At 36.5% G+C, this 14065-nt stretch overlaps 1 protein-coding gene across 1 annotated transcript in view; it reads left to right on the top strand.

Annotated features, from left to right (window-relative positions):
• ZFPM2 (zinc finger protein, FOG family member 2) overlaps positions 1–14065 on the top strand; it is a 450965-nt gene that overhangs the window by 432456 nt on the left and 4444 nt on the right. Inside the window, exons 6-7 of the mRNA XM_012784254.3 lie at positions 8896–9102; positions 12494–12718. Of these exons, the coding sequence (XP_012639708.1) occupies positions 8896–9102; positions 12494–12718 (432 nt within the window). The remainder of the gene's footprint in view (positions 1–8895; positions 9103–12493; positions 12719–14065) is intronic.

Genomic DNA, 14065 nt, shown 5'->3' with positions numbered 1-14065 from the left:
TATATTTTGGAAGGCTTTTTAAATTGATTTTATTTTCCTATAGTTTCTTATCTAAAAAAAGAGAAATGAGACCTAATTACTTAATGCTATGTAGTAAAAGTTATTGACTTCAACTTTTAAAATATCCTTAGAAAAGCCATTAGAATAAATTATTATTTTAAACCATCTGTTTCCATTTATATTGTCAGGTGATGGGTGGGTGTGTGTGTTTTAGCTTAAAGTTTCACACTGGTATCCCTATCTGTTTGCTTGAGGCTCTTTATCCTTCTGTATATTGAGGCACAGTAATACAAAATCTAATGTTATTTAATTGGTTCAATTTACTATATATTTTTATGCTAAGCTTAGGTCCTTATCTTGATGAGCCCATGTAGTTGTGCTAGAGGTTTACAGCTCCACGTTGCTTGCATTTCCTTATTTTTATAAAGCAAGCGTCTATCAATCACACAGATAAATTAGAAAGAAACATGTATAGACATAACACATGGAAAAGATTTTTCAGTGTGCTATGTAATTATTAACCTGATTTTTACCATTGTAAGAAGCCGTGAATTGCAGATAGCATGGATGAAGTTAAAAGCTTTTATTCTGGATACATTTTGCTTATACAGAACTCTATAGGTATGGTCGAACAATATAATTGAAGCTTTGTCAGCTCTGTAACCTAGCAACAGATAATACTGTTAGGTTACTGAATTGCTCCTGGTTGACAAGTAGGGAGTATTTTTGTGTTTATCATGTTTGCTAATGATGGGATCCTTTCCAAAAGGCTTGTCTTAATCTTAATTAGAGTTTATCAGCAGAGGTCTGCATGACATTGTGCAGACACTGATTTCATAAATAATAAGTGCAAGTGAAAAATTTGGCAGGATGGGGAGATATTTAAGGCCACTGCTTCTAGTAAGAGGAGCGTGAATTTTCAAAATATAATCGAGTTTGAACTGTGACTTTATTCTTTATTATCAAAACTTGTAGTACACTTCACTGCAGTTTTGACAGCAATTATGAGAAAAATTTATAAGCTTCCTGTTAGAAACCATATCTGTTTGTACAAGAACCTTGATCATAAACATTACTTAGAACAGCAAGTACACGGTTTCTCAAGAACGTCAAGGTCTTAGTCATTATTACTTTTTTATGGAACCTTGAACGTATTTGTCCCTTATTTGTGAAGGGAGTAGTATGTGAATATGAAGACTGAGGAGAAAGCCTGTGCTTGCAGCATAAGAGACAGACAAAGAAAGACTCCTAAAATAACCTTTCCATTTGGAAGCGAGGAAGGTATCAGATAGCTGCTTCAGTGCCTGATGTCATTTGATAAAGATTTTATGCCCATGCAGTTGGAATGTGATTTTTTTTTTTTTTTGCTCTGGTTTGCACAATATGATCTATTCAGTTTGGGGTAGATGCAATATTATTGATCATTCCTAATAATAAATTGCATACCTTCAAAGTGGTAAAGAATTAAAAGTTGTAAAATATAATTGACAAATTTACTAAGTTCCTAACTGGCTTATTTAGTTGAAAGATGGTGCTAGGTCATTACATCCTTGTTTATCCACCTTCCCTCACCATTCCACTCATCATTTCCACATTCTTCAGTCATTAAAGGGAAAGGAACATTCAAAGCTATTTTCAGTTGTTATCTTCTGAGATTCAGAATGGCTATCCTTTCTACTAAACTGTCTGAACACTTCTATGAAATATTTGATCATCAAGAGACTTTTTGTTCATAGAGCTTCACACTTTCTACAGTATACAAACTTTACATAGTTTACCCCTATGGCAATTATTCTTAACTCTAGAAGTAAATTAAGCCCCCTGAGGAGCTTCTAAACAATACAGAAGCCCAAACTTTACTCCCAGAGACATTGATTGGATTGTTCAGGCATAAAGCCAGGAAATCAGTGTTGATTAAATCTCTCCATGTGATTCTACTGTGCAGTCAAGATTACCAGTTCCATGGTTAGGTAGACTCTTGATGCCCCTTTTAATGTCCAGCTCAACTTGCAATTTAAATAGGGAATTTGGAAAATGCTGCTTGTATTTAGTATTAATCAATGCGTTTAGTACATGTGAAGTGTTTAGAACACTGTCTGGCACATAGTAAGTGCTTTCTAAGTGTTAGCTATTTTAATGAGGTACTAGTCATGTTAGAAGATAACTTGGAGTCACATCCACATTACACATGTAAATATTATTCTCCAGATTGTAGCTATGCATTTAACAGCTCTATTTCATAACTGTAATCTGCCTGACACTGCTTCATAAAGTGAACCACCTTATTTCTGCTTGAGAGAGATAGCTGTGCTAATGACTCCAACTCTGTAACCAAGGTGAGGGGAAATGGATTACATAGTGATGACCACCAGGTGGCGCTGTGGCTAGGGACACCTGGTTTTCCATACAGAGTAAAGACTCAAATTACCTTATTCGAATCCCATCTCCCCTATCTTCTTTTCTCCTTCCAACACCCCTCTAGCTGTGTAACCTTGAACAACTTATTATACTTCCAGCCTGATGATCCCACAGTAAAATTAGAATAAATAAAAGCCACCTCACTGCTCTCTTGGGAGAAATCAGTAAGATAATGCATGCAAAGCCCTTAGCACAGTGTGGGTGTGCAGCACATGGTAATCACTTAATAAATGTGTGATTGTTACTATTATGAGCACATTGGTCATAGAAGTATAAAAAGTTGCTCACAACTGGATGATCATTTAGAGAGGATCTAGTCTAAGCCTGCCATTTGATATAATGCAGGTAAAGCTATTTTCCAAGATTACACAATAACTAGTAATCATATCAGGATTAAAACTAAACTTTCATATCCACCAGGAAAGTGCTCTTTCTGGTTCATCTTTGCACTGTGGACAAGTAAATTTTCAGTGATTTTTGCATGCTAGTTAGGCTTCATTATTAGCATGTAATTCCTTAAAATAAGACCATTTACTCTTTAATGGCAGTACCAAGAAAATAGTAAAAGTTTTATTAATTAAACATATAGTGGTACTCAGGGGATTGGTTCCAGGACCTCTCTTCTCGGGCACCAAACTCTGAGGATGCTCAAGTCCCTGTTATAAAATTATGTGGCATTTGCATATAACCTACACACATGCTCCCATATACTTTAAATCATCTCTTAGATTACTTAGGATGTCTAATACAATGTAAGTGTTATATAAATAGTTGCTATACTATTATTTGTTTATTCCTTGCATTATCCTTTATTGTTGTATTGTTATTTATTTTTTAAAATAATTTGAATCCAAGGATGCAGTACTCAAGGATAGGAAGGCCAACTGTATATTACATTGCCATATGTTCACCCAAAGCTTTTATGTGATTCTACTTGTTTTCATATCAGTATACTATAAATGTGGACCAATATATTAAAAATCACTTGGTTTAAATATGAGGCATTAAACATACTACTGCGTATGAAATCTACAGAAAACATCTTGTTTAGATGCCTTAAATTTAATCTCCATAGAGAGTTGACAGGAACACTCCTCTGGCACTGGAAACACAGGCAGAAACCTAACTCAACAAAGTAACCAGGAACCAAATCACTTAAAAATTTTCAGATCTACATAAGTATCCAAAATTCATTCAAATGAGAAGAGTTCGTGTGGTCACATAACATAAACTCCGTCTCAGCAAGACCTTGGTTTTATTTTTTTAAACCATTTCATAGAGAAGCCACATAATATAATAAAAGTCATATTCTTATCCTTAGCTATGGCTAAAAAAATCATGCCAATGTTCTAGGTTCATAAAGGATGTTTTTTAATGAAAAAAAATATGGTACTCTCATTTGTTTCAATTTTTAAAATTGTGATAATATATGTATAAAATGTACTGTCTTAACCATTTATACTGTACATTTCAGTGTCATTTGCATTGTTGTACAACCATCACCACTATCCATCTCCATAGCTCTTTATCTTGCACGATTGAAACTCTATATCCTCTAAACCATGACTCCTCATCACCCCAATCCCAGCCCCTGGCAACCACCATTCTACTTTCTGCCTCTGTGATTTGGAATGCCATTAAGTACCCAATGTCAGTGGAATCATATAGTATTTGTCTTTTTGTCACTGGCTTATTTTACTTAGCATAATGTCCTAAAGGTTCATTCATGTTGCAGCATGTGTCAGAATTCCCTTTCCTAAGGCTGAATAATAATCAATTGTATGTATATATCAAATTTTCCATATTTGTTCATCTATCATTGTACACTTGGGTTGCTTCTCTGTTTTAGCTATTGTGAACAATGTTGCTATGAACCTGGGTGTTCAAATACCTCTTTGAAATCCTTCTTTTAATTCTTTTGAGTATATATCCAGAAGAAGAATTGCTGAATCTTAGGTAATTCTATTTTTAATTTTTTGAGGAGTCACCATACCATGCAATTTTACATTCCCTTCAACAGGGTTACATTGCAAGGGTTCCAAATTCTCCACATCCTCACCAAAACTTGTGATTTTTTTGGGGGGTTATAATGGTCTTCCCATTAGTGACCATGAGTGAAATGACCACTTTTCACTCTTTGGTCCTTCTCTTTGTACTCTATACGCTCCATGGGTTACCACATCAACTCAAAGAGCATCTATAGTCATTTGGAATGTGCTTAGGACTTCCAAAATATTTTTTGGAAATAAATAGGAAATAAATTTTCCTTCAGCCTGTATGTCTTCTCCAAATTCCAACTTCCTCTTAGATACATTCACACAGAAGTCTCTCAGGTACCTCAAACTTTACATTCTCAAAATAGAATGCATTATTTCCATGCATGCACATACACTCACACACACAAGCACAACACATGCACATGCACACTTGGACTTTGGAGTTGGACAGACAAAAGTCTAACACATAATTCTGCCAATGACCCGGTGTGAAACTTTGGGAAAGTTAGTTAACCTCTCTAAGCTGTCTCAACTCTAAAGTGAAAGAAATATTACCTACCTCATAGAACAGTTGACAGTATTACAAAAAAGTACATAAACCACCTAGCCTATCAGGCCCAAAGAAAGTGCTCCTTATTAAGTGCTCCTAGTCTGTTTTCTATGTAACATCCGTTGTTAATGCACCAGCTTCACTGGCTAGCCAATGGCATTACAACCATCTGGTTTTGCAAGCCAGAAACCTTGGTGTCGTTTTCAACAGCTTCTGTCTTTCACTCTTCGCTTGAAATCACATAAGCCCTCTCTCAGCCATGTCTCCTGAACCTGGCTCTTCCCCTTCTCACTATATACTCTTCTCCACAACTGAATTAGTGTCGTAACATTTCCTACCCACTCAGTTTCCTCTTCATATTCTGGAGAGAGAGAGAAAAAAAGCCTATGTCAAGAATTTGTTCATTTATTCACTCAACTAAATACATACCATCTCCACACTGTGAGCCACATACAACTGTTTTTATCTTACATTCGAAGCTGTCTTGCCTTGCTCCAAGCTTTTTGAGGGAAACCCTGATTTGTAGTGTTTGCCAATTCTTAGGACAAATGCTACAATTCTCACCATGACATATTTCAGACTATGAAGGTGACATCAACCAGCATGCTGATTCCTGCAAATGCAACATTCCGCCGTCCTGGTATGGAACAGGCACAGGACTGCCCTAACCCACCCCCTTCTCCATCACAAGGCCCAGTCAGGCACTTCCACAATTCTGAGCTGGCACGTGTGCTCATTTCTCACCCAGTCATGTTGGACCTGCAGTTCCTCCTACTGATACTTTTGATATTTTGCCTCTATTTATTTTTCATGAACCAATGAAAGAGTCACCTTGGAGAATTGGCCTAACTCCCCCAAGAAGTGTCAGTTACTCCTCACATTTTCTTTAACAGGAGAAGATGGCACCCCATTGGAGTAAATAGTGTATTTGCTAACAGGTATGGATTCTAATTGTATATCTGTGTGTGAAGCCCCCAGCGAGGCACACAGCAGACAGGTCAATGAATAGCTGATGAATGAATGATCACCCAAAAGAGCACAAGACATTCTATTATAAAGACATCTGCACCCGAACGTTTATGTCAGCACAATTCACTATTGCAAGATCATGGAAACAACCCAAGTGTCCGTCAATTCATGAGTGGATAATTAAAATTTGCTATATGCTCACAACGGAATACTACTCAATTCTAAGAAATGACAGTGAGCTAGCACCGTTTATGCTATCCTGGATTAAGCTTAAACCCGTTATCCAAAGTGAGGCGACACAAGATCAAGAAAATGGGCTCTACATCTACTCGCCATCAAATTGGTACTAACTGATTAAAACTATGGTGCTCCAATGTTGATAGTGCTCACCAGGGATTGGGGGAGGGGGAGATACACATCTTAGGGTTGTGGTGAGCATAGTGGGGGGGGAATACCTCTAACCCTTCGTAGGGAAAGGCAAAGATAACCCAAAGATAAAAACCCAAAGGTGTAACCCAAAGGTCAAAAAAAGGGGAAAAAAAAGTTTTATCGGGTGGTGGATAGATGGGAGGGGGGAGGAGGGGAAAAAATAGATGCAATGCGCACCACCTGGGGGTAGGACATGCTTGATGTTTTGGAAAGGCTGGGGGTGGGGAGGGGGGGAGGAATGGCAGGGTCAATATATGTAACCCTAACAATATCTGTACCCCCATCATATGATAAAATAAAAGGAAACAAAAAGAATGAATGATTTGAAAGATTAAATCGTAACAAAAACAACTGACTTCCTCATCAAGTCTAACAGTACATTTTCAATCTAATTCAGCCTTTTAAAATGATATGCTCAGACTAAACCATCAAATGAGATAAAGATGATAAAATATGAAACATTACTGGGCAAATGTGAAAGCACAAATATGTATTACAATTGCTAGGTCATTTAATAATGTATACAAATTATTTTTATTTACTTTTCTTTGAACTTAATATTTTTTCATTTTACTTTAATATTTATTGGACCTTTTAGATTTAAAATTTGAGCATAAGTGTTCTGGGTCTTCCTGCTACATAGCTCACTGGGGTGATAAAGATTAGCTGTGAGTGGGTACCTTCTCTAAAATCTTTATTTTTCCAGAATATCTGAGTCCAAACTTTTCCTTACTTCTGTGAAAGGCACCCATAGCTGGATTTACCAATAATATAAACTTCATCACTGAATTCCATTGACTCCAAAAGACCATGTCAGGAAGCAAAACTGAATTGTGGTTCCTACCTCCTTATTACACAGATTAACATAATAAAATGTATTCCAAGGAAAGATAAGGTGCGAATGAGTACCTTGTGTCCAGCTGTAAGTAGGTTAAGTCTGTATGCACATAGAGAATGTTTAGCACCTAAACACAAAAGCCTTCTAGGGGGAAGAAGGGCAGAAATGCCACTACTCACACTTTGAACTCTCATCTGATTGCACAATGATGCGGTTTCGCTTCTAATACTGGGAAGTAAATAAATCAAACCCCAAAGAATCCATTTTATTTAACTGTGGTAAACTTGTATGCTTTCAGATACATTAGTGTCAAAGTGGGAGAAAAAGTTGTTTTCTAGAATTTTAATATATTTGTGTATTACTTTGAAACTTAATTTGAGGTCTGTAATCTTAGCTTTATTTTTTAACAAATATATACTCTCACAGATGGTGTTTGGTTTGCTTACCTTTAAAACTTAATCAGCTGGTTTAATTAATTGCCCAGGGTTTCTGTAAAACAATGTCCTGATTCTTTTGTGCAGCTCTGCCCTGTCATATGTCGGTGTTATCGTTTCCACCAGATTTTTTACTGCAAGTTGTTTAAAAACCATGATCTCTGAGGGTGGAAAAAAATGAAGTGTAGTTGAAAAGACAGTTATGTTGAAAGATAAACGGAGCAATATTACTTATCAAAATGGGTACAATTTTTGCTTGCTTAATGAGTTCAAAACACAGCCCTCTAATACATACATAATGAAAAAAAAAAGCTTTATAACATATCAAGTATGCTACATTATTTCTACATAACTGTTTAGGATACATATCTAGGCCTGAGAGTGTAGATAACAAAATATAAGTGCTTTGCCTGTCTAAACATGTTAAATAAATGAGCATTCACTATCACATTCCAATACATTAGAAGATGTACTTGCATAGTTAATTTTTCTTTTTAATGCACCACATGTGATCATTTGAAGTGCAGAGCCAGAGTATATCTTCGTGTTTGAAGAAAGAGTACTTTTCATTTAAACACATCTTTATTTAAATAAGCCTTTTGGAAAACGATCTTTGGCATATCTTCGTTTGAGGAAGTTCAATTAGGGTAAATAGAGATAAAGAAGCTACATTGTAAGGAATATCACATAAGTAAAGATCATTCAACCCCCTCCCCCCAAAATGGCAGCAGACATAAGAAGAATGAAACTACCTGGAATTTCATTTTAATTTTCTAGATTTTAGGAGCTTTTGGTCATGTGTGGCATATTGATATAATTAAAGTTTTTTTGGAGGGGGATGGAAATAACTCCTTATTTCTATAAGTTACAGAAATACTAACTTCTCACATGAAATAAAGTCTGTCATTGGGTCCCTACCAACAGTAGTATACCAATGGTTTTTAGGCACTGTACCAATGAAATAGCACGCTTAATGATTCCACCAAGCTCTGGGAGGCAAACATTAATAAAACTCTCTGCAGGTTATGTCCATACTGTATTTGGTTCTTAGTCTTCTGCTAATCACTAAAGAGTTCATTTAATGCAAGGAATACAAGTTTCCACCTAGGAGAGAAGAGGATCACAGCTGTTGTCTTGATGAAACACTCTGCCCCAGCAGACACTGACATGAAAACACAAGGTGGACATGGACCTAGTGTACAACAGGCTTGAGCATCCTACATCAATTCGATCTTTCTCTTCCTTTTTTCTTCTTAATAGGGGGTCAGCTTTGGTGCACAACTACGAAGGCCATCTCTGAGGGCGAAGAGCTAATTGCCTTTGTGGTGGATTTTGACTCAAGGCTACAAGCTGCCAGCCAGATGACTCTCACAGAAGGGATGTACCCTGCCCGCCTGCTGGACTCAATTCAGCTCCTTCCTCAGCAAGCTGCCATGGCTTCTATTTTGCCTACAGCTATTGTCAATAGTAAGTGCTGAGTGCTATCGCCTAGCTTGGTAGAAGTGATGGGAATTTATGGGAGAAAAAAAAATGTCTACTGACAAGCAGCCAGGAATAGACTTTTTCTCTAGTGTGGTTTCATTTTATCTTCTCTCTAACTTTATGAGTGTGTGTGTGTGTGTGTGTGTGTGTGTGTGTGGTCACTTCTCTTGAGGGTTTAGAAAGAATACTTAACTTCAAAAATTTCAAGTCAGATTCCTGAATGTCACACATAAACAAAACTGACATCATAAACTAGTTGAATGATATGAAGGCTACTTAGCTATGAGAAAGCTGGCAGCTTTCATTGATGCTTCTACAGAAGAATAATTTTGGCATTCTTTAAGGGGTATAGAGTTAAAAAAAAAACTTGAAGAAAAATAATACAAAATCAAACTTTTGATTAGATAGACTAATGAAAAAGAAGTATAACCTGGATAAATCAAGACATCAGCTAATACAAAAAGAAAAAAAGGAAAAGAAAGAAAAATACATACAAGGTTAAAATACTTTATAGGAGAATTTAAAAATATGCCCTGGAAAATTTACCTTTGTGATTTTTTTTTTGTAAAAAAAAAGAATATGGGACTTAGTTTCTATTCCTTATGTCAGAAAGCGACACTTTATATGACAGAGAATCAGTGGTTTAGGGGTCCCAGGATATGTATTCTACATAGATCTGTTTTTATCTAGTTCTGTGAAAAAAAGCATGAGTAGCAGACACGTCTTAAGAGGAGAATAGATTCTGCAGTTAGTAGGTAAGTGAAAAATTGCATTTGTCAAAAATACACTTGAAAATCTCTAAGACACTGAATGAATGATGCAGAAGAGAAATTTAGAGACAAAATAATGTCTTGGTATTAAAAAGATATACAACAATATTTTCTTGCCATAACATTATCTTTTAGATGAAAGAAATGATCAAGTGATTCTGAAATTACTGTGCATCCAATAAATGGATCTAGTACTTCCAGCCTAAGCTAATGTTATTGGATTTTCTTAATGTAAATGTAGTTATTTTCTTTACTGGATCTTTACTTTGATTCTGATGATGAGGAACTTGACATAACATGAGCCCAACTTGAACTTGAGGTAAAAGGATTTTATTACTAGAGACTCCAGGAGTACCTGCTGTTACTGTGAAACTCTAATGTATGAATGTTAATTCTAATTATATTTGAGAGTGTATGCTGTTTGCTTTCTGCAACAAGGCAGCTATTAATTTCAAATAATTCAGCATAGATGCATAGACCTTTTATTTTCATTCTGAAATTAATCAGTTAAACTTGTCCTACTTAAATGGACATTTTGCTAAATTGTGTAGCCTTGTGAATAATGCAAATGTGATTAACTTGGGAGGGAGGGGTAAAATAATAAATAGCAGTAGTATATAATTTTGAAAGTAAATTTCATTTTGAAACTGTGTATTGTGCTTGCTATCCTTACTTATATTCATTCACTAGAATTTGGTCTTTAGTTTTCTCCTCATCTCTTTTTATTCCATCTCCCTGAGCTATCTCCTTCACCACTATGGGTTCTATCACCAACTACAAATATTGCTTCACAATTTACAAATCCAGCTGTTTCTGCAGTTTTAGACCTCTGTTGCTACTTTTCTCATGTTCTTCTGTATTTCTTGCAGAAATATTAGATTTCACATATCTAATGTGACCACATGCCCTGGTTTTCCTGGCTTGGTCCCACTTTACAATGTTATCTGGCATCCCTCTGGGTGGTGCCCACTGCTCTACAAAAGTGCTGGGCTGGCTCAATCCAAAGTCAGAGTTGATCCCACTATATGTGCCCAAGCCAGAAGCGGTCACTTCTCTATCCTCTGTTCCCTATATAGATAAATGTAACCATTCCTGACACAGAAATGCTAACAAGAAACCTAGGAAAAAAGCAGAACATTTTTCATCTGCTCTAGCATCTGACTGCAAAGTATTGGTCATCACTTCTAGTCAATTCCACTTCCTCAATGTAACTTTTCTTCCTTTATGCCACCCTTGCCATTGAAGAGTTATGGAAGAGTAGTTCAGACGAGATTCCTGGCCCATTTGAACCACTTATGTGATCATGGGCAAGTTACTCAAACCATCCAATGGATGAAAATTGAGTTCATCCATTTATAGGTGAACTCAACTTTGTTCACCTACAAATGGAGGAGGGAAAAATAAAACACGTATAAAGAAATTTTCCATGAGTGAACACATGAACATTACATATTGTAGCATGACTTAATAAACATGACTATTCACTACAATTCAAATCTTGTTGTGTTTCATTTAAGAGTACTGAGATTGCCTCCTACCAGTCAAAAGTCTTCCTTCCAAATTGACTACTTTCAAAACTAGACTCCACTGCTATGATTCTAGAATATCCAATTATGTCAGCATATTGCCTAAAATGATCCATTGATTCTCCATAATCATTAAGACAACTTCTTAAAAGAATCTTCAAGTTCTTTCATGGTCTACCCCTGCCTTCTACAGCCTCTTCTCTCTCCACACCCCCCATCATGCCTCTTGCCTCAGCAGTACAGAGCAGCCTCCCAACCTTCACTCAGTACCTCTTTCAGGCTCCTATGGCTTTTTCTGGGCTGTTCCTTTGGCCAGGATGACCCAACCCCTCTTCTCCACCTACCTAGCTTTATTTCATCCTTCATACCTCAATTCGGGCATATCATCGTCTTCCCTCCCATCCTTCTCTGATCTCTTCCTCCCTCCACTCCTCCCACCAGCCCAGCCCAGCAAGTGTCTCTTTTCCATGCCCCAGAGCACCCCTCAGACAACTCCATCAGAATAGTCATCAGGCTATAATGTGAATTAGCTAACCACACTTGTTCATCAACCCCAGAAGATTGTAAGTGTCTTAAGGCCGCCTGTTCTGTCTTTCATTTTGTTTTGTACTAAACCCAACATAGAGTCTGGTATATGGGAGGTACTCTGTAACTAGTTTATTACATAAACAAATGATGTCAGGGGTTGGTGTCAGGCCTACCATTAGTTTAGCCATTACATTCTTACCTTTTAATCAAACAAATATGTTAATTACATCACTATTTATAAATGTGTATGTTTTTCTAAACCATAAATACAATTTGAAATCAGTACCTTGTGCTTTTAATGTTGGAATCTCCTACAGTACCATTTCTAAAGAGTCTGTAGGAAGTTAAATTGCAGAGGGTAACATTTCTTTAAAAGCCTAGTCCTGTAGTGTAGAACAACACTCAAGACCGTACTCATCACAGTCTGATTGCCTGATTCACTACTAATTTCTCAGAGAGCAGCCTCTGAGAAAAATTAAACTAAATGCTACTTTACCCATGGTTGGTTTCAAATGGTCAGCAGCTAATGTGTCTCTGTGTTTTTCCCTGCAGAGGATATATTCCCTTGCAAGTCCTGTGGCATCTGGTATCGGAGTGAGCGAAATCTGCAAGCCCATTTGATGTACTACTGCAGTGGGAGGCAAAGAGAAGCTGCTCCAGTGTCAGAGGAAAACGAAGACAGCGTCCACCAGATTTCCAGCCTGTGCCCCTTCCCACAATGCACCAAGAGCTTTTCAAATGCCCGAGCTCTAGAAATGCACCTGAATTCACACAGTGGTAAATGCCTCTTTTGTTCCTTCTGTCACCCCAGGAGAATTCATTCTTTCTATACATAGTACATACAATACATATATACATCTATATCTATCTATAATATCAAAATCTAATTTGCTGGACCAGCCAGTGTGATCTTAATGCCACTTATACTTAGCATATTTTACTCAAAGGACTTGGGTGTGAATTCTTTCCTAACTATTACAGTGCTCCAACTGGGGGCCAAATTGTTCTATTTGTTTTCAACTGAGGTGAAACAGCATAGTTTAAAAAAAAAAAAACCACCCTTCCTTCCTTCCTTCCTTCTTTCTTTTCTTTCTTTCTTTCTTTCCTTCCTTTTTCTTTCTCTCTCTCTCTCTTTCTTTATCTTCTTTCCTTTCTTTCTTTTCTTCTTTCCTTGTTTCTTTCCTCAGAAAATAAATAAACACTGTACTTCTTTCTATCAAAAAAAAATAAGAAACACCTCTCAGTACTGTTTGTATATTGTCATTAATATTTATTGCTTTAATATCACGTGATCTTTGGAAACTGACCATAGTGTTTCCCATATGGTAGAGAAGAAATAGTAGGTACATAAAAATAAATATTGGCTGAACTAAAATAAAGCTGTTATTTTGATAGGTGCAATTAAAATCACACTTCAGGGATATTTGCTTTTAAATATGGATCCATAAAATGTTCTTGACTTCCAAAATGCATATCATAACAGCTTAGTTGATTCTTATGAAATAAAACTACTTTTAGTATCATGTTTTAAAATTCCTTAAGACAAATTAGACTGAAAAACAAATAGGCTTTTTATTAGTAAGCCCTCTCTTAAGAGCAAAGTGGCAACTATTCCCATTTATTTTGGAATTGTATACCAACTGTTTTTAGTTTCATCTCATAGCATTCTAATGAAAAAATGAAATTAATCAAATGTACAGAATTATATTAACTTTATGTATTGTGAGGTGCATTCTTGGATGGAGCAAACCAGGGTTTGAGAATCACAGTTCTTCAGCACCTATAATACAAACTTGTAGGACACCCCTGGGTGATTTCCTTAGCTATTTTTGCCTGGATTAAATAATTTAAAAGCCAAAATAGATGCTGAGTTTCAAAATACTAGTTCCAACATCCAACACTCTTAGTACAGTGCAAGCTTTTGTCTTTGAACCTATAAAAGTAGGCAATTTCCTTTCTACTCATCCTCTTCCCTCGCCCTACAAATGGGCTGCCTTCATGTAAGTGATGAAGCAGGGACACAGAAACAGGTTGGTTGTCTCAGATGGTGAGTAAAGTCATGCACAAAACAAAAGAACAGAGATGCAAGGGTCTTTCGGCTAAATGGGAAAATGAGGATTGGAT

The sequence above is a fragment of the Microcebus murinus genome, chromosome 7 (assembly GCF_040939455.1).
Source record: "Microcebus murinus isolate Inina chromosome 7, M.murinus_Inina_mat1.0, whole genome shotgun sequence".
Classification (NCBI taxonomy): Eukaryota; Metazoa; Chordata; class Mammalia; order Primates; family Cheirogaleidae; genus Microcebus; species Microcebus murinus.
The sequence above is the reverse complement of the archived record's forward strand: the minus strand, read 5'-3'. Positions and strand labels throughout refer to the sequence as shown.